Source organism: Aphis gossypii, chromosome 1, assembly GCF_020184175.1.
Source record: "Aphis gossypii isolate Hap1 chromosome 1, ASM2018417v2, whole genome shotgun sequence".
NCBI lineage: Eukaryota > Metazoa > Arthropoda > Insecta > Hemiptera > Aphididae > Aphis > Aphis gossypii.
In genome coordinates, this window is record NC_065530.1 from 30456622 (window position 1) to 30483990 (window position 27369).

At 26.2% G+C, this 27369-nt stretch overlaps 5 protein-coding genes across 8 annotated transcripts; 3 read left to right on the forward strand and 2 right to left on the reverse strand.

The window, feature by feature from the left end:
• Positions 1 to 650: 650 nt before the first annotated feature.
• On the reverse strand, positions 651 to 1829 carry LOC114120182 (N-terminal Xaa-Pro-Lys N-methyltransferase 1). The gene is made up of 3 exons (XM_027982017.2): positions 1200 to 1829; positions 1018 to 1129; positions 651 to 905 (listed from the first exon to the last, which is right to left on the reverse strand). The coding sequence occupies exons 1-3, from the start codon at positions 1519 to 1521 to the stop codon at positions 680 to 682; spliced, it is 660 nt and encodes a 219-aa protein (XP_027837818.1). The 5' UTR covers positions 1522 to 1829; the 3' UTR covers positions 651 to 679.
• Positions 1830 to 1930: 101 nt separating this feature from the next.
• Positions 1931 to 3678, forward strand: LOC114120185 (ER membrane protein complex subunit 8/9 homolog). Its single transcript, XM_027982020.2, has 4 exons — positions 1931 to 2402; positions 3062 to 3131; positions 3194 to 3288; positions 3367 to 3678. The coding sequence occupies exons 1-4, from the start codon at positions 2128 to 2130 to the stop codon at positions 3563 to 3565; spliced, it is 639 nt and encodes a 212-aa protein (XP_027837821.1). The 5' UTR covers positions 1931 to 2127; the 3' UTR covers positions 3566 to 3678.
• A 3709-nt stretch (positions 3679 to 7387) lies between these two features.
• On the forward strand, positions 7388 to 15400 carry LOC114122030 (uncharacterized). Of its 4 annotated transcripts, none has more exons than XM_050198251.1 (14): positions 7388 to 7544; positions 7877 to 8187; positions 8246 to 8359; positions 8464 to 8613; positions 8964 to 9086; positions 9434 to 9556; positions 10327 to 10428; positions 10523 to 10702; positions 10784 to 10911; positions 12303 to 12434; positions 13505 to 13690; positions 13886 to 14086; positions 14740 to 14889; positions 15110 to 15400. In XM_050198251.1, exons 2-13 carry the CDS (start codon positions 8131 to 8133, stop codon positions 14771 to 14773), a joined length of 1530 nt encoding a protein of 509 aa, XP_050054208.1. In that variant the 5' UTR covers positions 7388 to 7544; positions 7877 to 8130; the 3' UTR covers positions 14774 to 14889; positions 15110 to 15400. The 4 variants fall into 4 exon arrangements, with proteins under 4 accessions (XP_050054208.1, XP_050054209.1, XP_050054210.1 ...); XM_050198252.1 differs by having other exon boundaries at positions 8467 to 8613; XM_050198253.1 differs by having other exon boundaries at positions 7390 to 7544; positions 13886 to 14071.
• Positions 15401 to 16285: 885 nt separating this feature from the next.
• Positions 16286 to 21568, forward strand: LOC114120189 (double-strand break repair protein MRE11). Its single transcript, XM_050196981.1, has 9 exons — positions 16286 to 16609; positions 16955 to 17117; positions 17275 to 17414; positions 17488 to 17886; positions 17993 to 18235; positions 19414 to 19631; positions 19691 to 19839; positions 20857 to 20983; positions 21053 to 21568. Exons 1-9 carry the CDS (start codon positions 16510 to 16512, stop codon positions 21281 to 21283), a joined length of 1770 nt encoding a protein of 589 aa, XP_050052938.1. The 5' UTR covers positions 16286 to 16509; the 3' UTR covers positions 21284 to 21568.
• Positions 21569 to 23627: 2059 nt separating this feature from the next.
• On the reverse strand, positions 23628 to 25555 carry LOC114120186 (uncharacterized). Its single transcript, XM_027982022.2, has 2 exons — positions 25139 to 25555; positions 23628 to 25064 (listed from the first exon to the last, which is right to left on the reverse strand). Exon 2 carries the CDS (start codon positions 24973 to 24975, stop codon positions 23791 to 23793), a length of 1185 nt encoding a protein of 394 aa, XP_027837823.2. The 5' UTR covers positions 24976 to 25064; positions 25139 to 25555; the 3' UTR covers positions 23628 to 23790.
• Between the last annotated feature and the right edge of the window lie 1814 nt (positions 25556 to 27369).

The window sequence follows — 27369 nt, forward strand, 5'->3', positions numbered from 1 at the left end:
CTTTGTGAAAGATAATTTTAAAAAGTAAAATTGTATGCCAACTCGTAGTTATACAATTTGTCATATGGGACCACTTACAGTGTTCAAGACCTCAGTTGTCTAAATCTATGTTTTAAACCAAATATTTATGCTACTGGAAAATATTAATCAATATTTAAATTGAATAATTTAGGCTATTCAAGTAAATTTGATTTAACTTAAAATAGATATAAATTATCTGTTGGATAGGTAATTAATGAATAAATTTGTTTTTAGATACAATAAAATATTAATTTTATTTGCTTGAAAAACATATTTGTATATTTTTAAACAATTATACAGCTTGTTTTTTCAAAGTAAACTCATTTACTTTAACAAATATAGACTAATAATCAGTAACATTTATAAATTTACATTCAGTTCACAATACTTAATAGTCACACAAAATAACACGTGATAATTCTTACATGGTTATACCAAATACAAATGTAACTTAATTCATGGGTAAATCTATCAAATTAAATTACATAGGTACTTAGCAAATAAATGACTAGCTAAAATGGATGTTAAAAACCATCTACTTATTAACCAAAATAAATAATTTGTAACAAGTTAATACTCGATTGTCCACATACAAGATAAATATATTCAAATATTTAAAGAATCATAAATTTGAAATAAAACATATTTATTAATAAACTTATTTATTAGCTGGTTGTAATGCAAACATTTCAACTTTGTACAATTCTGATGGGAAATTTTTTTGTGTTCTACTTGCTTTACATACTAAATTTGCTTTCTGGAATATAATGCAAAACTGTAAAATGCTTCTCGTTATTGAACTATCTTCTGAATCTATTTCTCCTTCTTCCTCTTGAGAAATGTTTTCTTTAACAACTATAACGCCATTTGGGTTTAACAATTTACTAAAACAAAAAACCAAACATAATTATAATTTGAGCTTAGAATAAACAATTGAAGTGTAAACTCAAAATTTTTTTATTTAGAAAAATAAATGAAATTATTAACTATCCCTACCAACACTTATTTAAGAACTCGACCAAATCGTCATCTGTAATGTAACCAAGAACCCACTGGATCCATATGACATCGTATTTGTGATTGTCGGTAGGTGTGAATTCTTGTAATCCTAAGAAAAATAGTTGTAGAAATCATTATTTATTTCTTAACCCTAAATCAAAATCATGTCTAACACACACCAGAACAATAGAAGTTTTCTACATTAGACCCTGAACAATTCAGTTTTGCTTTTTCCAAAAAATTTTTGTTTTGTTCGAGCATATCAACATGCTTGAAGTGTTTACACAATAGGTTTTTAGTTATTCTGCCAATTCCAGCACCACAGTCTAACACTCGTCCATTGGATGGAGCGTTTTCCATTTGGAACAATTTTCTAAGAAAGAGATCAGAATCCTTGATGTCCTTAGTCGTTAAACTGGAGAAACCACCGAGCATACCATTTACTGAAGCAGGCACATTGGACCAATAGTTTTTACTCTTCTCGTAATCCAATTCCTCCATATTTTTTATCCGCCTCTGTTGATATCGTATAAGTAAATTCGGAAGTGGTTTTTAAGACAAAATTAATAAACTTAAATAAAATAGTGATTTATTTATTAGATATAATTTGATTTTTACAACACTACAACTACACGAACACAGTCGAACAATTTAAGACTTGTTGGTGATTTAATACGTCATATACATGCTACGGTAACATAACACCATAAATACTAAATAGACAAAAACAATAGTATAAATTCAAAATTGAAAGTGGAACATAGAAGTTAAAACATCAATTATTGTCTTATATTAAATCCAATTATCAATTTTTGAAATATTATCATTGTAGTATCACCGGGAATTCAACCATATCTCTATTATTGGTCGAATGTAAACATTTAAAATCAGCGATAAGACGTGTAAAAAAAAAAAGGTTAAAATATGGGTAGAGCTACAGCAGCTCCACACCGACTACAACTGTTGTCTGTTACTATTATTATTACGAGTAGTGATTAAACATATTTTTGAAAATTTCATTGTGAATTTGTTTGACTAGAAATCGGAATCGTTTCTATTTTTTCTATTTCTTATTTTAAGGTCCATTCCGTTAACTTACTACTGACCATGACGAAAGTGTCTTTTTCCACGGTTGCCTATTGTAAAATTATCGCCCATGCAGCCAAATATCCTCATTGTGAAGTCAACGGCGTACTGCTCGCCGACATCTCGACAAGGGGCGAAAATTTGGTTGTAGTGGATACTGTTCCATTGTTCCATCAGTGTCTACACGTGTCTCCGATGTCAGAGATCGCTATGATGCAAATCGATCAATCGGCCAGTTCGTGCGATATGTACATTTGTGGCTATTATCTGGCCAATGAGACGCTGGATGACTTAAGGTACTTAGATGTTTAACTTTACAATATTTACATTGTATAATTATATTATGGTATGAATTGTATGATGTAACAAAGTTTACTTCTATGAGTACCTATCGCATTAATGTCAATGAGTTTAATGTAATGTATATTATCAGTTTGGTGATTGGTAGTTGCTTCAACTTTTGGGAACAGGAGTAACTAATTTATTGAATACACATTGTTTGCTTTAGTACCAAAAAAAGTAGTTATAATTTTTTTTTCTTTTACCACATTACTTCGGGAAAACTAAATTTAAAAAAATACCTAAACAAATCATATTTAATGAATATTTCATAAATCGGCAGAAAATATCTAGATACGTTATAAATACTTATGTAGTAAAATGTTACTTAGGTAAACTGAGCATTAGGATAACTACCTAATTTAATTTGTTATACCTAAATTAAATTTATCTTAGAATAATTTATTGTTGTCATGTTTAACATGTTTTATTAACTTATTATAATGCACATTTTTGAAATATGTTCATAAAAATTGTATCATTATATATGAGCTTTGGTTTTGTATAAGTTATTATAAAAAGCTAATGAAAATAGATTAATTTAATTTAAGTGTTATACCTACTCCTCGATAATCATTCTGGAATTTAAATTATCCAAAAATTCATATACTTTTAGTTATGATAAACCAGCCCATAAGATTGTGGACAAGATAATTGAACATGAGTCAGATGCCTGTATGGTTGTGGTTAGTAATTTTTTTTTTCGACTAATATTTTTAATTTTAATAGTTTAATATTAAATTTTCAGATCAATAATCGATTAATGGAGTTAAATCAAAAAGAAAGTGCACTAATAGTGCATGCACAAGATGATGGAAAATGGAAACGTCTGAATAACTCAAAGTATGAATAGTTAAATAAATAATAATTAATTTTATTGTTACAATTAAATCATAATTTTATAATTTATTTTCCATTTAGCGTACAAATTGAGAATGTAGCACTGGCAGCTGCATCAGCTGTATTACAACAACAGTTGTATAATAATTTGGTAGATTTTGACAATCATTTGGACAATTTGGCTTTAGATTGGCTCAATAAAGAATTTTGTCTCAGTGTGGAAAGAACATCAGGACATGACACAGGAAGAAGGTTAATGATCAATAAAATAGTTTCTTGACAATTGGAATGGGATGAGGGAATGAAACAAATTAAATTTTGATAAATTGATTTTAGATGATTAAGAAAATTTTTTTTATTTTATTTCAATTATCAGGTATCAATGATTATTTTGTTTTCATATTATTATTTATTATTTCAGATGAAAATGATGTATGCCAAATTGTTTTGAATTCTTCTAAGTATAGATGAAAATTAAATAAATAATTTTATTAGTGCTTACTAAAAATAAATTATTCAACAACATCTTTGGAATTTGCCATTTTTTTTCTTTCTAAATATTATTTTGTTATGCTTTTAGCTATTTTTAGTATTTTTATGTTATTTTATATAATATATACTTTTTGGTGGGATTATAAAATATTTTTTACTACAATTTTGTCTATAAGGCTATAATTTTGTATTATGTATTCACTATTTATATAACTACAACACATACAATAATTTTATTATTGTGTATATTGTAATAATTATATCACTAATGATTAACATATAAGTTTTTAAAATTGTTAATGGTTTATGTAATTATTATTAAATAAGTATATTTTATAATACATTTTAAATTTATATAAAATATGATAAAGTATTTTTATGTCTTGGTAAAAGTTTTTTAGTTATAGCTGCATAATATGTATTTATGAATCACTTATGATTAATTTTTTCAAGTAAATGAACAACTAGAAATTTGTTATTTTTTTTAAGTATGTATAAGTGACAAGTGTGTATTAATAAATCATAAAATTCATAATGATTCTTAAGTATATTATTAAAAGTTATAGATTTTTTATGATGATTAATTAATAAATAAAATTGCATTTATTAATTATTTATTATTTGTAATTAACAATAACTACATGAAAAATTAAATGTAAATTAAAGACTTGATAAAAGCTTAATTGAGTCTGACTGTGAAGTGAATTGAATCTACTAAACAGTATGTTAAATACTTGTCAAGAGAAATTCTTAGTTTTTTTTTTATTCCAGTCTAAGTAGTCAGTAGTTTCTTTTTGATAATTATTAAATTTGTCTAAAAATGTGCCCATACTACGTATACAATGTCTATACATTCTGAGTAGGTACAATTAAAACACATTCAAAAATTATACTAATAATTATAATAGTTTTAACTGTAGATTCCACTAGGAGTCTTAACATTTTCGACTTGATCAATTCCATGTCTTACCAGACTGTAATATGATGTGGTCGTGAACATCAATTTAAACCATGCCCACCAAAATGCATAGTATGGTTTTGGTGACCACAATATTATGATCGCTTTGTGTCGAGTAAGATTCACTAGGACCTAGGTGGTCTAACTGAACATGATATAAAATATTTAACTAGGTATTAATAAATATTTTTGTGTTATCGTTGAATAAATGCAAGTAATATATATTTTTTTATATAATATAATATGTATTTATTATACATAACATAACTATTAATTAATTAATAAATACACTACCGTCACTACCTATCTATAGTATATTATTAATTACAACATTTATAAATAGTAAAATAATTAATACTTATTTGTATACTAACAAGTAACAGTACTCAATAATGAATTATTTTCCTATCACCTATAATGGTTGGAGAGACCGATACTTCATAAATTATGTATATAACAATGAAATTATTGATGTTTCCAACAATGTTCATAAATTTGTATAGCATATACCTATTCAGGATCATAAAATAATAATAGCTTACAGAGGAAGATTATTGAAATTTACCATTGCACCAATACATTTTATAGAAGTCTAAGGATTTAAGCTATTACAAAAAGCTACAATTTTTACCATTGAATACAGTATCTATATTTACTATTTATCAACATATCATTTACAACTTAAATGGGAGAAGCATACTTAAGTATATTTAATCAATACTCTGGTAAATCTGTTTTACCTTAAAGAAAATTTAAAAATAATATTAACTAGGCACCTATAAGTATAGGATAAATACCTACGCATGAATGTAACTCCTAATAGTTATGAAATGATAACAGCAATGAAAATTTTTTTAAAAACTCACCCCTTTATAATCAGTTGCCCGAAACAATAGGCTCGTACTTCCCTTAAATACAGTTCTGCATCAATTCGAATAACGAAATAAAATTTTTTAAATTTGCCCACCTAGTGACTATACTCCATCACAAAATCTTAGAAATTTAATCTACTTATTAGCTAAAACAAAAACTGAAATAGACATAGATTGTTATATATAATTGTCGTATTTTCATTTTGATTGAATAATATAATTAATGAATTATAACGACAATATATACATATATATATATATACGTGAGAAGTATATAACACTTATTATGTATCTCTTCGATCAAATTTGTTTTTCTATAAAATCTACAACTTTATTATCTCGTAAATAGATACACTTTGCGAATAACGATGACGAAAATAAAATTAACCACAAATCCGTATCGATGGGAAGACATAGCACCACCCGTGGTGTAACTCGTATAACAATAGTACATAATATAATATTATTATTAACTATATACGCCGTCACTGACTATAATATACGACAAATTCGATTTACCTATTTATCGTCATCGGTATAAAACTAACGGTAACGCTGTCATTTTGATCAGTGAGTAGTATAGTATCGTCTAAAAGGTTTACGACACTGCAGTAAGAAGTTTCAGCGCTGCAGTAAAACTTAAAAGTAAGTGTCTTTAAGACGAGTGCACTTGTTTCAAATTGGAGACGTATTCATTTTCGTTGGCTATAGTATAGAATATTATATTAGGTATATAAGTCCTTTACGTCGTGCACTATTACAGGAAAACTCTAACGATGAACGCCGCATTCAAGAAAATCGTCTTTTTGGCCACCGCGTTGGCACTGATCGCCGTCATCGGTCACGCGGCGGCGGACATGGAGGACGTGGGCATGTGCATCAGGAACTGCGCGCAGTGCAAGAAAATGTTGGGTGCCTACTTCGAGGGGCCGCTGTGTGCAGACGCCTGCGTCAAGTTCAAGGGTAAGATGATACCGGATTGCGAAAACATCGATTCCGTGGCACCGTTCCTCAACAAGCTCGAGTGATCTACATCGCCGGCACACTAAGACCGATTTTATTATTTACTCACGATGAATTATATTATACTCAACCTAGGTATACATGCGATTGCTTGCAGCTATATTATTTACATATAGATACTACTTACCTACTTAGTAAACGGAATGTGTTAATATAAACTATATGGTTTAATGATGTTACGTGATCGTTTAAAATGAAATTATAATCCACAATTCGACTGTACGATAATGCATGTAATCAAACGACAATTAATAAAACAGACCGATATTACTATTTCGACTACTCTGCTATTAAAATTATTACCATTGTTTATATCCATATTATATATATTTAATTCAATTGATTACAATCTGTTAGACAAGAAAAATAAGTAACACGACGGATAACTGCAAGAAAATGAGTACGTAACACGAAACTCGCGCTGTAACTGTTAGAATGGCATTCAAATTTTTTTCTACTTCTAGAATTTTCTTCTTTAAAAACTAAAAATGCATATTAACTCTATGAAAAAAATAATTGTACAGATATTTTAATATATAGATTAATTTATTATTGAAGAATGTTAGTATAATCTATTTAAGTTTAAAATATATAAACTGAAATAAATAATACAGCTGGAGAAAATATATGCACGGCGTGTATGATAGGCAATTTAGCTACTTCACTGCCGCGTCAAATTTCTAATTGGTATCACGATTACGTAAATAAATACATTTCATAATTTTTTGATAAAATATTATTATCTCTTATTTCCATGCTAACCAATAGCAAAACATTTTTAGTATAATACAATTTAAAATGTACTAAACAAGAATATTCAAAAATCAAATCAAGTGGCAACGGGGGACTAAATAACCTCTTAAGTCATAAGCATTTCCTAACAACCCACATATTAAAATTTTGGAGCCTTCTATGTAAGTACTACGTTTTAATAAATAACTAAAATAAAAATAGCTAGAATATCTAGGTCGAAAAAAATAACATTTATGATTATGATTATGTGTATCCAAAATATATAGTAACTAATATTTATTTTATTATAATAATATTATTAATGACACATACATGTGAGCCGGTGCACGGTAGCAAAGACTGGTAATAAACGATGACATCTTTAATATTGATTATTAAAATCAAATAAACGTTTATTTATAAGCAAAAATCTTTACATAACGGTACACGATAAAATTTCTGTTTAGAGTATTTTAAGTGACAATTTTATCCATTTTAACCCGTTTTTATGCAGAAAATAAGAAAGTGAAATAAAAAAGGAAAATCGCAACAGGCTGATGTATTGTCATGAAAACACGATGTTTTAAAATAATAAATACTTTTTTAAATAAGAATTATTTTATAATAATTATTTTTTAAATTTATATTTAATACCTACGATAGTATTTTCATCGATATTTTTCTTATACAACATATTAAGAAAAATTATCAAATAATAATAAAATATAAAATATACAGTATACCTAAAATATAATACTTAAAAACATAATGGAATCTGAACAGAAATTACAAACTTTAATACATATGGCAATAGATATAAAGAATGTGAGTGTTTAACTAATTTTCTTGGAGTATAAATAATAACGACCGAAATAATTTTCAGAAACAAATTAATCAACATTATTTAGTAAGACTGTTAGAAATTATTATAAAAAATTCACCACAGCTAGCTAATTGTGACGTAGATTTAACCCAAAACGACGAAAAACACAGTCAGGTGATTTACATTATAATAAATAATATTTATAATTATATTATAATATTGATAATAATACAGTTAAACAATAAATTATTTTTTATAAACTAATTATTGTTAATAAGAAGAGTGTAATCAATAAAGGAACTCACGAAGTGCCTACAAATCCACTTAATGCCACATTTGATGTATCATATTTAGATCACGAAAATACGTATGAATACGAAAATGAAGAGTTGTTGTATAAATATGAAAACGAAGAAAAGAGCCCATTGGTAAACCAGTAAAACATAAAAAATTTTAAAGAGTGGTTTTTATTATTAAGTTTGAATCTACGAAAAGAATCATTTGGTCATTCTCATCACATATTTATTTTTATTTTTTTAACCATTTTTGATCCTTAAAAATATTATTCTTAGTATATATTATAATATATATTAATGATAATTTAAGGAATACTCGTTTGACCTTTAATTTAGATACAATAAAATTTCTAAATAACTTATCTAGATACTATTTTAATATTATACAGTATTTATATTTTATAACTACAATACGATATAGTATTAAAATAATAATAATGATAAAACAAAATTTTTGTAAGCTAATTATTGTTTGTTAAAAGAACCCAAAGAATAAAGAAGTCGACGTTTCAACAAATCCACTTATTAGTGACACATTAAATTTATCATATATAGATAAAGAAGGAATGTTGCTCGAATATGAAAACGAAGAAAAGAGCCCATTGGTAAACCAGTAAAACATAAAAAATTTTAAAGAGTGGTTTTTATTATTAAGTTTGAATCTACGAAAAGAATCATTTGGTCATTCTCATCACATATTTATTTTTATTTTTTTAACCATTTTTGATCCTTAAAAATATTATTCTTAGTATATATAATATATATTAATGATAATTTAAGGAATACTCGTTTGACCTTTAATTTAGATACAATAAAATTTCTAAATAACTTATCTAGATACTATTTTAATATTATACAGTATTTATATTTTATAACTACAATACGATATAGTATTAAAATAATAATAATGATAAAACAAAATTTTTGTAAGCTAATTATTGTTTGTTAAAAGAACCCAAAGAATAAAGAAGTCGACGTTTCAACAAATCCACTTATTAGTGACACATTAAATTTATCATATATAGATAAAGAAGGAATGTTGCTCGAATATGAAAACGAAGAAAAACGCTCATTGGTAAACTAGCAGTTCATATAAATTCTTTTTAAGTTACTTTTATTATTAATAAGTCTATGTCCGGATTAGGGATCACTTATTAGGCATCAGATATTTTTTATATTTTGTTTAAACTATTTTTAAGGATTATTATCCTTAGTTTCTTAGTCTGCATTTATATATTAATAATAACTCAGAAACTGATCATTCGAATTTTAATTTCAACAAAATTATCATAAAACTTATCCATATACTTTTTATAAAATATGGTTGGTTGTCATTTGTAAAAAAAAAATGTTATATCACCATCAGACACTAAATGGTGTGTAAAAGCTCTAAATAATTGAAAATATGGCTTAATATATCTTAAATATTAAGATTTAAAAAAATAAAACTTATAAATTCATAATAAAAGGAAAAAATGAGATTGTGAATCCTTGGTGAATTATATCTTATATTATAGTATATTACTTTATTTTGCATCGTTGTCATACTAAAAAAAATTTTAAAATGGTAAAATTTTAACCTCTTGATTAGTACCTGCATATAAAAATATTTAATTTACACTCCGAGAAGTGACGGTTATCAATAATTAATGTATACTGTACATTGTATTTATTTTATAAGTCTGTCTTGATTTGCCTTCCTATTAATAAACAAAATTCATTAAATGATTTATCTATTGAAAAAAAATAATTATATAGATATTATATGAGTGATTTTGTTATCAAATTTACACTAAAAACTATTAATAGAAATAATTAATAAATAAGCAATTGTCCTACTTTCAGATGCTCGAAAATAAATTGGAAGAATTTTCAAATAGTGAACTCACTTTAGACAAAAAACCATTGATTGAAAAATCTGGGAGCTGTATTTACGAATGGGCCGGAGTAAATGCTTATATAATTTAATTAGTTTTATTGATATGAACATAATTCTAAAAAATGTGATTCTGAATCTCAAGTATTATTTAATTTGTTACAGAATTTGGATGCACAACAGAATGTAGCTCTTCTAAGATTAAATACAAGCTTGAGAACAGATAGATTTATGACCCAAGAATGGGTGTGTTTAAATTTAGGCATGTCAGCTGAAAATTTCCGTGATTTCGATCTGGATTACAGGACAAATTTTAAGAATATTTTCAATTTTCTAGAGTTACAAGTAATTTGTTTTCATATTTTGTATACAACTAAAGTTCAAGTTACACCAAAATATAGCGAATATTTGTATTGTTTAACACAGAGATCGGTAAACAGGAAAACTAAGATAGATATTCAACAATTAAAAAAGAAGTGTGTCAGAATTCAAAAATATATCAAAAAATACATTGATATGGATCCTGAAGCAAAGGGCGTCGTTGAATTTATTAAGTAATTCATAATATAAATTAATTTAATACCTATTTAATATTTGTTACTATTTATAAAAATGTTTCAAATAATAATAGTTAATACGTCATTATCGTGTTTATTTTAAATACTATTTTACTATTGTACTAATTATTATTAACGTATAATTTATTTGAATATTAAATTAAATTAAATGCAACAACAGAACGCGTGGTTAACCCTGCGAGAAGTAAATTAAAAATACAAAATTACACAGATGTAGTACCCTATGAGTGGATTAAGAATGAGAAAAATAATTGAACAAATAACTATAAATGTTGTAATTATTACGTTTATATGAGTAAATTTCTGACGAGTGACAACCTAACCAATCACTACCGGCAAAGTTATAGGTTTTCTATTTAATATAAAGATTAACATTTAATAATCATACTCAACAAAGATTAAAAAGCATAGTGAATTTTATTCTGGATTTTACTAGACGTTTTTTAAAAATTAGGTTACAAAAAAACAAAATAGAAAAAATATAAATATAAATTATTAAAGTCATATAAATACCTATCACTAATAAATATAAAATAATACGTTATTTAAAGTGAAGATTAAAATTTGAAAACTGATGTACCTAGGTAAATGTTAAATGAAATTATTTATTTATTTATAAGCTTATAGCACAAATTTATTTTATTTAACATTTATAATTATACGTTATAAAAATAAATAATACCAGTAGAGATTTAAATTATTAGGTAATACTGCAAAAGACAAAAGTGGTAAGTAAGTTCCGCTGTGTTGTATATTATAGGTGTAAAGTAGTAACTTTAATGGATGTGTTAAATTTTAATTCATTGGTATTTGATTTTGATCTATTAATGTATAAGAAAAACTATATTCTGAGCGAAGACAATCTGTATGTCAGCCGCTATCACAAAGTATATTTATTAATATCATTGAAAGTTATTTATTATTCTATTTGTATTATAATAGGTTGATTTAATTTAATATCATTGGGTATAGTAAATTTCATAATGTATAAATAAAAATACAAAATCACGACATTCAATGATGCATTTGAATTAAAACAAAATAATTAATGTCGTTATTAACCGGTTAAATGTGTGATTTCGTCCAAATTTTTAAACTTTGTAAATTTTTTGATTTTTACTGTACAAAAATATTATAAAGAATCTTGTATTACAATTTTAAATCTTATAGATAAAAAAAAAATTTATGAATTTCCAACTGCAAAATAATTTATTAATTATCATAATTATAATAAATAAAATTTATATCATAATATTATATTATTATTATTTATTGTTTTAACTTTTAAGTCAGTACAGTCTTACCATAAAATAATATGAATTGGCTTAAAGATAATAAGCTGTTGCTCAACTTTCATTGTTTTATAGGGGTGCATGTATATCATGTGGGAGATCGGCAAAGATGATTAAAACAAAACATCCGTCTCTAAGTTGTTCTGGCCATAAAAAGCAGCTTCTTCCGGCTAAACCGATACAAGAAAATGAAATCCATCAATTAAGGTATCCAATAAGTAAAGATATAAATAAACTTAATAAACCTACAGTATTAAATTAATATAAACACAATAATAAGTATTTATAAAAGACATTCAATTATTATTAATAAATTACTACTTTTTACCTATTAATTTTAAAAATACGTATAGTTTCAAATAATTTACCAACTATAATAATCTATATACACGTAAACACTAAATAGTGGTGCTTAAGCGTTTATACTTTTATAGTACTTATACCTATGAGGTATACGATATTATGTATTTACATTTTAATGGTATGTACCTTTTTATAGTCTAGGGTGATTATTAATCATAAACTTTTTTTTATTTTGATTTTAATATTAACTAGTTAATTTAATGTCTAATGAACTTTATAATCTAATTAGACTAACTATTCGTTTTAATTGCTTCGATTTTCTCAGATAATATAATTTGAATAATAATAGGTGAGTACCTCTACCTACTATAGATAGGTTGTAACATTGATTATAAATTATACTAGTATTTATAATCAATGATTATAGATACCTACACATTAAATTAAAAACATATGTTTACAACTATTAAATTATAGTTAAAATTACAAGTTAATTAAATATTTTATTTAATAATATGATAGATACAAACTTATAATAATTGTTTAAAGCATTACAACTTACTGTGTCCCATCATAAAAGAAATAGTATGAAAAACCATTACAAAATAGTTAGCTATCTATTTGAAAATTTTGAGTGCTTCACAAATACCTAGGTGGCTAAGTAGTAGGTACTAATGACTAATGAATAATATAGGTATTAGGTACTTTCTATTGCACTAATAATATGTTGTTATGTGTAATCTGCGAGTGATACTTAAAAAACCAAATAATATTGTTTTATCTGAGTTGATATTATTTTCTTCTATTATATTTAATTTAACCCTTTTGATTTAAATCTTAAATGGTACATTATTTAGTACCTAACTATATTAAATTAAACTTAACTAAGTTAAGAGTGTTGATTTAATTATTGTGACCCTTAAAATGGTATATAATTTACACTATTTACAGTCATTAAAAATTGTCTATTTTAGCGGTAAAACGATAAAAAACAAGCCGATACAAACGACTACAAACAATCAATGTACGAAACCTGCTACAATACCAACAGAAACTAGTTTCTGGATAAATGGTGTTCCTCAATCATGTGATCCGTTTTCAGACAAGAGAACGGGAAACATAGATATAGATTTAGATCGAATAAGAAAAGATGTGAATAGGTATAAAATAAAAATTACTACATAATATAACGTTTATATTAAATTTGCTCCTGGAGCCCTACCCATAGCTTGACAACAACTTAACTATACTTACTTTTATAGTTTGATATGTTAACTAAATTAAATTAAACCTTGCAATGGTGATCTTTAAAATACCATCTAATTTATCATCATTCTAAAAACCATCCATTTTAGCCGTAAAACGAAAAATGACAAGCTGAATTCAAATAATCCTAGGGAGAAACCTGATATGAAACCGAGCATAAAAATTTGTGGGTTTATAAGAAATTCTCTTGGAAAAAGAATTACTAATCCTTCATTAATTTCTTCAACATATGACGATAGTAGCTTCTCGTGCTGCTTAAAAGGACATCAGAAAAAGTATAATTATGCAACGTAACGTATAAAATTAATAAAATTTTATAAACTAACCAAATACAAGGTAATTCACCAATTATATCCTCGTCTAGTCATGTTTAATGTTTACCTATATTTTTTCTTTAAATATTTTATTTAAAATAAAATAATATTTATTTAAATACTTTTGAATTTCTAAATATAATAATTAAAAACTAAATTATTTAGATTTTTACACTAAATAAAAAGTGAACAATGTAACAATACATCTTTTCAAAAACCAATGTTTTTTATTATAAGTTATTATTATTATTTTAGTATTTATTCATATGAGCAAAATTAATTATTAATTTAGCTTGTAATTATTATAGTTTAAACTCTGAAACTAATTAGGTATTATAATTTTATTGTTTTTTCTCTGTCATGAAGATCTAGACATACTAAACATATTTATTATCTATAATATAATAATAATTAATAATATAAAAGTAGGAGATACCAATTTATAGTTAAAGACAACAGTATACAAAACGAAAATAGGTTATGACTTTTTATATAATGATTTATTGAGCTGCTATAATACCTATTCCCTAAACGAATCAATATAGTTAAGACAAACATTATGTAATATTACAGTGAATATGATTCTTATTATAAATTTTAATCTTATATAATACCTATTATATTATTAGAAAATCCAAAAGACGTCCAATCTGGAAATTTTAAGTAAAGTAGTGAATAATGATGGTTCTGGATCAAATGCACCACATATACCTATAATAGCAGAATTACTTTCTAGGTGTACGTAGGTACACCATCCATCAGCATCACTACCATTTGAGGTTTGCATTTTTTAACCATTTATATATATATATATATTTCTTTTTCTTAACGAATCAGAAAAGTCTTTAAACAATAATCTTAAAAATAAATGTAATACAAATTACAAATCTAAACAGTTTGCCATCGCTGTAGGTAGTTCTTGTAAGCAATTTATTTAAATAATTAATTATATTACCTGGTACCTGCTTTTATTTTATTGAACTGTGTAATTGCTTACAGATATTCAAGTATAATAAAAACTAAAGGATTTTCAACTTATTTGAATCATTAATTCTTTCATTAAACAATTTGAATTAAGTTTTGTGAAAAATGAAGGTTCAAATAATGTGTTTGGATGAACAAATGAGGAAGTCGTACAACAAAATAAAGTTGATTTAAGATAAAATTGTAAAGAATATAAGAGTAATGTTCTTATACCAGTATTTATGTTAATTACATAAAAATGGTAGTGAGTCAATATTCATATGTGAAAAACCAAAAAATAAAAATTTTAAACAAAACAAAAAATAATGTGTCTTGATTAGTAGTATAAACTCAATGAACTTAAAATGTATAGTTACTATACACAATGCATTGCCAAACTTTTTACATTGTCAAAATAACTGTAGTGAACCGTAAGAACCGTTAATAGACAAACCTACATTCTATTTTATGTCTATGGTTCCAACATTGAAATCAACAAGAAATGTACAATTATATTTTCTCTGCAGGTTCTGGTGTATATAAATATAATATACAAGTCAAGACAAGTATTATTTTGAAATTTTAAATCTTTTATAATTACTTTTTTTTCAATAAGACAAGAAACATTTTTATTTCACGATTGAATTTTTATATTATGGTCTCCATCACATTCAGCGAACACGTTTTAAAACCTAAAATATAATGTACAAACGATTTTAAATTATAGGTACATAATATATATTAGGTATAATACCTAATTAAATAGTATATATTATAGTATTTACAACATTTATATTGAAGGCCAGTATTCAGTTGTAGTAACCACGAATCAATATAATGTACTTAAGTGTATTTTAATTCTGGTAGCTAAATATGAATAGAGGTATATCAATACCAACCATAAACCGTAGAAATTATAATATTTTGATTATTATATTCTACAATCAATGGAATTAACGTCCTATTGTGAATACTCGTGTTTATAAGCTAGTAAAATATATTAAGTAATAATTATTGTAATGACAGACCATTTTTTTTTTTTTATAATATAATCCGTCATAACTTGTCATTATTTTAATAGGTTATATGAAAAATATTTCACTCGTCGTGTTTGGCACAACACTGTTGTTGTTATCACCGGTATAATGGAATTAGCGATCCTTGGTCTTTCCCGGGTTTTAAATGTCTTAATACCGTGATAATGTATAATTTGATCTAGAAAAAGTAGAAAAGTAGAATGGCTGAATGATTGATTAGAATATTGGGAATTGTTCAATAATATTGTTCGTTGTTTAGTGTTAATGTTTCAGTTTTTAATTTTGTGTTTACTCTTTCGACTATGAATACTTAGCAGTGTTTGGAAATGTAGACATTTTAAATTTATTTACTTTATTAACGTTTATATACGATAGAACAACTACAATTTGAATTCTAAAATGTCTTCTAAAACAATCGTTCAAAACGATTCTGAAAACTTCAAAATTCTTGTGGCAACAGACTTACATTTAGGTTTTGAAGAAAAAAATTTGGTTCGAGGTGAAAAAAAAAATTGTTTTTTATCTATAATATGTGACCTGTACTAGCTATACACGTTACTAGTTATGTATTATATTATTGTAAAATTTAATATACCTAATATAAGTATATCATGACTTTTTTTTATAAGAGAATAGGCATGAGATTTATTAGTTTTGTGCAGCATAGGTATATTACCTAAATATTTTATGCTGTGCTTACTTAAAAAAATATATAATTTTTTTTTTTATCTAAATTATTAGCATTTTTCTAACTCATATAACATTTTAATGATCTTTATTGACCTAATTTTAGGTAATACCAAAAAATTATATAATAATCATTTATTTAACATTGCTGTTTTAGCTGATGACACATTTAATACATTTGAAGAAGTATTACAATTAGCAGTCAAAAATAAAGTTGATTTTATCTTGTTAGCTGGTGATTTATTTCATGTGAACCAGCCTTCAATTGCATCTTTGGAAAGATGCATTTCTCTCTTGCGTACTTATTGTTTGGGAGACAAGTAAATATTTGAAGAAACTTAATATTAAATATATAAATGTTATATTATGATCATAATAAAAAATAATTGAACAATTAATTATTTTTCATCAATTTTGGATAAGAACTGGTATAAATAAAATATTTTACGATTTTCTGATTTTATTTTTATAATATAGACCTATAAACATGGAATTTGTTTGTGACCAAGCTGAAGTATTTAAACATTGCAATCATCCTACTGTAAATTTTGAAGACCAAAATCTAAATGTTTCCATTCCAGTTTTTTCAATTCATGGCAATCATGATGATCCTTGTGGTAAAATATTTTAATGTTTTATGTTATCTATTTAATTAAAATTTATTGACATGTAAATCAAAAAAATTTTAAGGCTATAGAGAGATGTCATGTATGGATCTTTTAAGTTCCATGGGTTTAATTAATTACTTTGGCAAACAGACGAATCTTCAAGAGCTTAAAATAAATCCTATACTTTTAAAAAAAGGATCAAATAAAATTGCTATTTATGGTTTGAGTCATATTCGAGATGAAAGGTTGGAACGATTATTTAAAGATAAAAAAGTGTTTATGAATCGCCCATTAGAAGATGTAGATGATTGGTTCAATATATTTGTGTGCCATCAAAATCGTGTAAGCCGGCCAGGTACAAAATATTTATCTGAAAAATGTATTCCAAGTCACATAATGCTTACCATTTGGGGTCATGAACACGAAAGCTTAATTGATCCTGTTCGAGGGGACTCAAGTTTAGGTTATATTTGCCAGCCAGGTAATAGTAATAAAAGTGTATTTGTATAATCATAACTAGGCTCAAATTAATAATGCATAAATAATTTTCTATAACTAATTTTAAAAAAATACTATTTTCCTATTAGGCAGTACAGTAGCAACATCTATGTGTGAAGGAGAAGCAGGTACGAAATATGTTGGACTATTAACTATCAGCGGTAAACATTTCAAAATGGAACCACTTGAATTGCTAACCGTTAGACCTATGCACTTTGAAACAATTAAACTGTCAGAATGCGATGAAGATGTTAGTAATTCAAAGAAAACTCAAGAATTTGTAAGAAGCCAAATTGAGGATATTTTATTGAAATTGAGTCTTAAACGTAGTGGTTCGTTAATAAATAATTTATTTTAATTTTATTAATGAAAACTAAAACTGATGTTCTTGCATTATGATTTATGAACCCACTACCAATTGAAATTGATCACTTAACATTTAACTTTCTATTGAATGACTTTTCCATTTTTATCCTATTTAAAAAAATGTATCTTATGATAATCAATAATATAATATAATTTATTAATTTATGAAATACTATAAATCTTTTATAAAACTCAAATTTAATTTAACTAACCTATACAACATTTTTGTAAATTTAAAAATGTTTTCATCTATAAGAATAAACAACAATTAAAGCTATTGTTGCAAGTATACTATTTGTTTTAGATAGGTGTATACATTTTTCGATATATTTTTTTTTAAAACAGATAATTTATTAATTTTTAAAAACTGAGTAATACTTATGGCATGGTAAATAGTTCAAAAATAAATTTCATATTTTTTTTAATAAATTCACAATGTAAATGATAAAAAATTATAAATATTGTAGAAGAAAAGTCACCAACAACAGTTTTCATATAAATTTTCAAATTAAACTTAAGTTATGTTTATGTTTCCCCTAGAAATTATTTTTTTTGGTAGATAAGAACTATTGCCTACCTCCCATAAATCTAGGCTTTTGGAGACAATTTTTTATTTTATATTTTCTTTTTTCTTTTTAACTGGATTGTATATTTGTTTTAAATGCAAATTGTCTCAAATAAATAAATATATGTAAAAATGTATATCTCTGCATATTTACAATTGTAATATTTAAATTTAAATTTAATTGTAAGTTAACAATCTCATTAAATTTTTATTTTTATTTACTTTTATACATTTATTTTTGTAAAAAATGACAGTAATATTCAATATCAATTTTAATAGTAAATGATAAAAACAAAAAAGTTCAAAATTGTGGTAGATAAGGTTGAGTGATTAATTTTTAATGGTGTCTACTTCTAACCCCCAATCATTATTCATGAGAACTTAAATATATATTTGTTCATATCTTTTTTGTTATTTTCGATACATGTAGCATGATACATGAATACCTTACATAATAATGAAAATTCCAATCATTAAATTTGGAATTAACTTACAATTTTTGGAATGAGCTAAAATTTACCTATTTAAAGTGACCTATTAAGTATAACCATTATAATGTAATTTATTAACTATATTTAGGTCATCCTAAACAACCTAAATTACCATTAATACGACTCAGAGTCGAATATACTAATGAAACTCAACATTTTAATGGTATTCAATTTGGTCAAGAATTTCAAGATCGTGTTGCGAATTCTAATGATATGATATTATTAAGAATGGAAAAGAAAAGTATTCAAAAAAAAGCCAAGTGTATTGATGATCAAGTTCTTTCGAATATTATGGACAATGAAGAAGTATGAATGTTACTTAATTTATTTAAATTTTATTAATATTTATAATTATTTTAATTTAGATGGATAATATTGAACATATTGTAGATCAATATTTTAGAACTGCTAATGACGAAAATCAACTAGAATTATTATCTGTAGACGGTATGGCTGAAGCAGTTGATTGGGTTGTAAATAAATCGTGTCCTGATGCAATAAATAAAGTTGTATCGTAAGTATTAAAAAAAGTATAATGTAGAAAGATAGTATTTACCAGTGTTGTCTATGAGTTGGGGGAAAATTGACATACAATGCAGTGGCGCAACCAGGATTTATTCAAGGGGGGGGGGTCCAGGAAAATTTTTTATTTATTATATATTGTTTTTCTGTTCTCTTCCTGAGTATATATTATATACATTATAAATACATTTCATTGCTTGATAAATACAATTATATTATTATACCAACTCTAATAATAATTATAATCAATACATTTTGATGAAAACTTTTGGGTAAGTTTAAAAATATAAAATAAAAATAAATACTATGACATGATCCAAGGGGGGGGGGTCCGGACCCGGGGTCCACCCCCCTGGTTACACCACTGATACAATGATATCTTAATTTAATAAAACCCCTCAGCCAAACTCAGGAATAACATAAATTATATTCTTAAAAATTAAAATTTCAGTTTTTATGAACCAATGGCTCATAATGACTTCATTATACTTGAATAAGTATGTAGTATATGCCTGTCAGTAACATATGTATATTCTTGGGTTGTGTAATTATGTTCTATATAAATCCTATATTCTGAACATGTTTTATTTTAAAAAATAGTATAATTCATTTTGCGAGTAAGATGTATAAATTTAATTTTGATTTACTTAATATATTTAATTCTCCTCCGAAGCTATATATTATATGTCGAAATATAGGATTGTTACCTCTATTACAATTGTATTGCTGTGTTTTCCTCATTAAAAAATTCTGCATATGTGCAATATAGTGGTCTGCAATAACTATTATACTATAATATATACAATAATGAAAAATATTATATTACATTTTTAATTCAATAAAAATAAATACTCCTATGAATTATTACTTTTAATAAATAATTATTTATTAGTTGTGTATAACTTTTTTTTGTATGGAAAAGCTTAGATGTCTCCTCTGACTAGGCTTGCCATAGGTTATATGATTATTAAATAAATATTATTTTTAAATAAAACTTAATAATTTACAGACATCAAATGAAAAAAATGAAAAATTATGTTATAAAACAAGAGGGTTTAAATGAAAATAATATATCAGACCACATTATTAGTTATCAGAGTTCTCGCACTCAGAAATCAAAAGATGAAGCTAATGATGTATGATATTAATTTATTGACAAATATTAATGAATTAGTATAGGTATTAAAGAATAATTTTAATTTAAGGTGCGTGAAGTATTGAGTTCCCAGCAACATACATCTAGATCTCGAAATGATTCTGACAATGAATCAAATATTTCATTTGCTAAATCAGATGATGAAGAAATTAGTAATGATTCTTCTACAAGTACAGGTGTTCAAAATGTTCGAGGAAAAAGAGGCCGTGGCAGCAGAGGATCAAGAGCTACTACCAGAGCTAGAGGAAGAGCAAGAGGCCAAACTACACTTAATTTTTAAAAAAATAAAATAAAAGAATAATAATTATTATACCTATATTTTTATTTTTAATAATTATTAATCTCGGCAAACATTTTTCTTATTTACTGTAATATTATTAATTGATACGTTATTACATTATTAATTGCTTATTTGTATTGTTATGTACTTAAATAAGTTACTACAAGTTTAACTAAACTAAAACTATGATATTATTTTATTTGTAATCATCCTAGCAAACAAAATGTAACTATTATTATAATACTATAATGTTAATGGTTCTAATAAAATATTTTATCATTAATATTATTGTCTATTGGCAAAAATGTCAAGCTTTTGTTGTATTTTAAATGACTACAATATTTATAATTTTTTAAAAACCAATAAAATATTTTTTCTAGTTTTGGTGCAACTAGTTTAGGTTATAAAGTGCTGCTATTGGGTGGCTTCTTTTTTTTCAAGCGTCGCATGTCAAACAAATCATGTATATCCGCATACATGCTTATTGTAAATTTAAATTACAGATTGTATGTTTTTAAAATAAAGTTAAAAAAAAAAAAAAAAAAAGTTTTGGTGCAATAGCAGTATGTTGTAATTACGCAGTGGTTTAACATGACATGACGTCGAGCAGTAAGTTGTGATACTACACTAGAAACTTATGTACAGTAGAGTAATAGATCTCCTAATGCCTTATTAGATACCTACATTCAATTCAAATAATAACTAATAAGATAAATACAATATGAATAATAAATTATTAAAATATAATAAAAACATTTTTTTTTTTTTTTTTGTAAACACAAAAATTGTTATTTATATTATAATATAATATAGCAATGAACAATTAATATAGGTATGAATTAATCAAAACATTTAAAAATTACTGCAGTGACAGGATAAATGCTCAGATAAAAAAAATAGGAAAGAAAACCGATGGCATTCGTGAAAACTGAATTATAATGGCCACTATGTAGTTATCTAATATCTATATTCACGTTTTCTGCAATCTGCAGCAGGTCCAAGGCGGCTGTGTGCCGTGTTGAACAGGGGAAGGCGGGCGCATGACCGACTGGTGATCGGCACAACTGCGATTTGCGATCTCGGCAGGTGGCGGGCGAATGCACAAGTGCACGTGCAATAGAGTGCAACACTGCAACGGATAGGCCACTCGTGTTCCATCGACGGGGCGAAATTCGGGGAATCAGGACGGTGGTTCGTGTCCGATATGTCGTTTTCACCCCGGTTAAGGGGCCAGTCGAGTCCAAACTGTCAGGTTGCAATCACATGTGGCAACCGCGTTTGATGGTGCATGTCGTTATCTACTCAACACAGCAGAGCGGTACCAGCTCAAGTATTTTTTTTTTTTATTGTAATTTAAAAAGGAATAACTTTAGAGACTTTCAGTATATGTTTTACCCATACACCTTAAACTGTAACAGGGGCCGCCAACCAGTCGATCTTACAATGAATATTTTTTTTTGCTCATCAAACAAATTTCTTCCTAAAGACCTAAATTCTCCTGGACGTCTATCACTAGGGATTTAAAATTTCAAATGCAGCACACTTGTTTGAAAAGGTTGGCGACCTCTGACTCAAACTATACTAAAAGGTTGGGTATAGACGTAGGTATAGTATAAGGTTATGGTTTTAACTAGTATTTATATTGGTATTTTATAGACTTGATACCTATACATTTAGAAATAATTCAACTTAAAATATATGACTTTTTATTTCATTTCATTTTGTATACAATATTTGTTATTGATTTGTAAAGCTTGATAATTTAATACACGATTTGTTAATTATTATCACGGACTAAGATATATCTTAGTCCGTGGTTATTATATAATATAATAGGACTTTAATTAAGAACAGGCTGTATGGATTACAATACTTACAAGATACAACAATAGCTATAGTACATGTATGCATTAAGGGGATTCCACACTATCGCTTTTTAGAGTAAAATAGACCTATACGCGTTCCAACGTACTAACTGAGTTGTAATCCTATAATAATTTTGAAAACATATTTGAATTTATTATGAAGTCTCATTTGAATTCTCCGAAACAGAATATTTAAAAAAAAATGTTTTTTTTAACTATTTATGTTCATTTAAATTTTTAAGAATTTTAAATTACAATATGATATTCATTATCATTTTGCCTTCCCGTATACAAACTATTACCTACGGCGACCATTTCAAGACATGCTTCTCAGTAGTTGGTGGTACGATTTGTGTATACTGTGTATACGATGCGTGGAAAATGGTATAGAAGTTCTATTATAGAACCTCATTATCCACAGAGTGAAATATTGGTACCAGTAATGTATTATTTACGCACATCATAGACATATTAAGATATTACATATCAAATAATTTTTTTTTATTTGTAATAATTTAGGACCATATTTATTATTGAGTACATAAATATATAAAACTTATTTAAAAATTATTAAAAATATATTAATACATACAATTACCAATTAAAAAAAAATAATAATTAAGTATGCTTACATAATATCAATCAGGACGAGTCTGAAGAAATGTCTTCAGTTGTTTGAAACTGATCAAAAGCTGAATCTAATACTTCGTCAACAGCGAAGTCGATATCGTACAATTTATTTTCCTCCTCGATTGAGTAGCTGGTGAAATTGGACCATATGTCGGGAGTAAGGAGCTGGATCCCTTCTTCGATTAACTTCTGTACATCAGATAACTTCCAAGTATTATTGTATGTTTTTACGTGATTTTTTACCGTCAACAACGCTAACTCAATAGGATTTAGTTCATTGTGGAGAGGAGGTAAACGTAAGACCACCTTATTAGTTTTTAACGCTTCTTCGTCTATTACATTTTTATCATAAAGTGGTTTGATTTGATTTACCATTTCCATTAATTGATACTTGATCATTGATTGATCGGCAACACAATTTTTAGACACTAACCATTTTATTATGTTTTCTTTTCTCCAATCCAATGTGGGAATAGGGTCCTTTTTTAGAGAGTGGTACGGAACATCGTCCATTACAATGATACAGTTGTCTTCTAATCTAGACAAAACTCCACGGAACCAGTCGTAAAATAAGTTGCTATTAATCTCATCGTGGTAATTGGTTGCGTTTTTTTTCGTTTTAAAACACATAAAACCACCGTCAACGAAGCCTTCGGTTGAACCTATATGAAAAGTTATCAAACACTCCTTTTTGTCTCTTGAATTATTTTCCGGTCTTGTATATGATCTTACCACACGTGTATCGTTAAAACAGTAATCAGCTCTTATCAGCATTTCATCTAAATAGTATATTTTTCGACCTTCGCTTCGATAACGTCGTATATCCGAAATGTATTTATGTCGCCATAACACGAGATCTTCTTTTTCGATTAATGCTCTATCCTGTTTACTTTTAGAATATTTAAAATTCAACTCCTTTAATACCTGATAAAATGATGATCGAGATATATTCGGAAGGCCTGAATCTTTCATAATGGACTTAAAAACTTTCTGTATCGTAGGTATTTCACGTCTTGACCAATATGCATGGATTTTTTTTCTAATCGCAATTTTATTGGAATCGTCTACTTGTTTGTCATTATTCTTTTTGTCTGGTAATGGTTTCACATAACCCGTTTTTTTGGACTCTCTGTACTCGTTCACAACCTTTTTAATTAAACGAAGCCCAATTCCGGATGTTTTTGATAAATATAGCATTATATCATCTAATGTCAATTAGGAGTCTTTTCCAGGATTTTGGATTTATAAAGATTAATAATCATAATTTTTAATCCGTCATCAATAATCTGAAACAATAATAATCATATCATTTAATAAAATTTCAAATTTAATAAAAATTAAATAACTTGAAAATTCTCACCAATTCATCTTTTTTTTTAACTGACAAATTCAAACTAAGATCTTGTTTGATAAGTGTAGCAGAACTTTCAGCATTGGTCGATTTGTTCGACAACGACGAATTTATTTCTTCGTTAGAAACATCCATTTTGAAAACATTCAAAAAATACAAAAAAATAAAAAAGACCTTAGGTACAAAATTCAAACAAGAATATAATATATATACTATATATATAGTCAATCGGTCAACTCGGACTTGATACCGGATGGCGTATACGTTAATGTCGTGAATGTGAATGAATCAATGAAATATTGAAATAGTTTCAGTAGTTTCACCTTTCGCGCGATTAACAACTGTCTGTACTTATATGTTAAGTCTGGACTCTGGACTCTGGAATATTGATATACGACATATTTTACGTTGGGACCGTTTGGAAACAAAGCTTAGTTCACACGTGGGCCGGAATATAGTGGTAGTTGGATGCACTGATTGGCGAATCAGATAATTGAAGAATTATCTATTATCTATGATTGCACCACAGAATATATGTATTGTTACCACCACGATGTAAAGAATTTATATGAGGTGATACCATGAAGATTAGAGATCATTAAATTTAAGCATGTATTAAATTTTCAAGTTTTTTTTTATCGATATTCTAAAAATAAATGCTTGGAAAAAATCAAAAACTTCAGTGGTATATAAATAGCTCAAAAAAGTCAGAATATTTTGAAAATTTAACCTTGTGCAGATAACCCTAGTATAAAAATTTGGTTAAAATAAATTTCATGTATTTACAATGATTCGTTTTTGAGTTAGGTAAAACTATTTAATAAAATCGATTTTGTCAAAAATTGGTTTTGTGTAAAAATTTCTGTTTTTCTGTCACTTGTTTGTGGTTTTTCCCAAATTTTTTGAAAACTGCTGGAAACTTCTTACTTTTGACTTGTACAATGCTCCAAGGACGTTCAATTTTCCATCGGAAACCACCTCTGAAGTTTTAAATTGAAGCACTATTTCGACAAACAATGATGTACAATGTACATGCAAAAAAACACATCATTGTAAAATAAATACTGTCCTTACTCCGTTCTGAATCTAAAATTATTTGCATGAAAAAAAAAATTATATTAGATAGCTGAGCGCGTAAAAAATAATATAATTAAAAATTGCTTGATGATAGATTAATCATTGACAAACTGTAGCACGAAGCATAAAATTTAAATAATTGAACAACTTTTAATACGCAAAATGTATATAGAACAAAATTATTTATAAGACATAACGCATTGTGTGATCAGGTCTAATTAGGCCTGATTGAAATAAGAAAATTGTAAGAAATATGAAAAAAACCCATGGCCTGTGTTGAAATTTATCCAAAAATACATTGGCGTTAGTAACACGATCAGCACCTTTTCTGAGTACTCATAGGGTTTGAGGACAGCTCTATAAAAATACTGTGGTAGTCAACTTATAATTGTTTATATATTTCCTACTTATATAATATGTTATATGCAGCAATAGTTACTAACCTTTTATAAGCGTGACTGCGTGACGCTGAGAATTAAGTTTTCTATAACCTTTGAAAAAAGGATAAAATATTTAAAAAAAATACAAATTACATTAATAAGTAGGTATACTAATTATTTAAAGTATTCATGACAATTTTCTATTTCACTTTTATTTATTTATTTTATGATGATTTTTTTTTTAATGTTCATAAAAAATATACTAAAATGTGAAATGTGAATTATGCATTCTCAGTTTTCAATAAAAATCTCTTCGACATTAATTTTAATTGTAGCCTAAATTTAGAAACTGCTAATATATACACTTATATCCTAGGTACTTATCTTTATTTTGTTACCTATACAACAAAACAATTTAAAAATAAATAAATATAAATAGGTATATAATTTATTAATTATTAACTATTAGTTACTTGAAAATGTTTTATGGTACATACATTTTATAAAATAATATTGTCATAATTAAACCAAGTTATATTTTTTAACTAAAAATATGCTGGTGTGGGTAGGCGCATTATTTCCGTCTAATAAATTATATATAAAATGTCAAGTTATTCTTGTTCAGTAGAAACAATTTTGTATAATATTTAGTTTAAATATTAGAATAAATGGCCCATCACCAAATTTAAAGGAAAGAACATTATCTGTGTTCTTTCGTTAGTCCTGGTGGGCGTAACTATCAATAAATAAATAATGTTAATAATGTTATAATTATAATTTAAA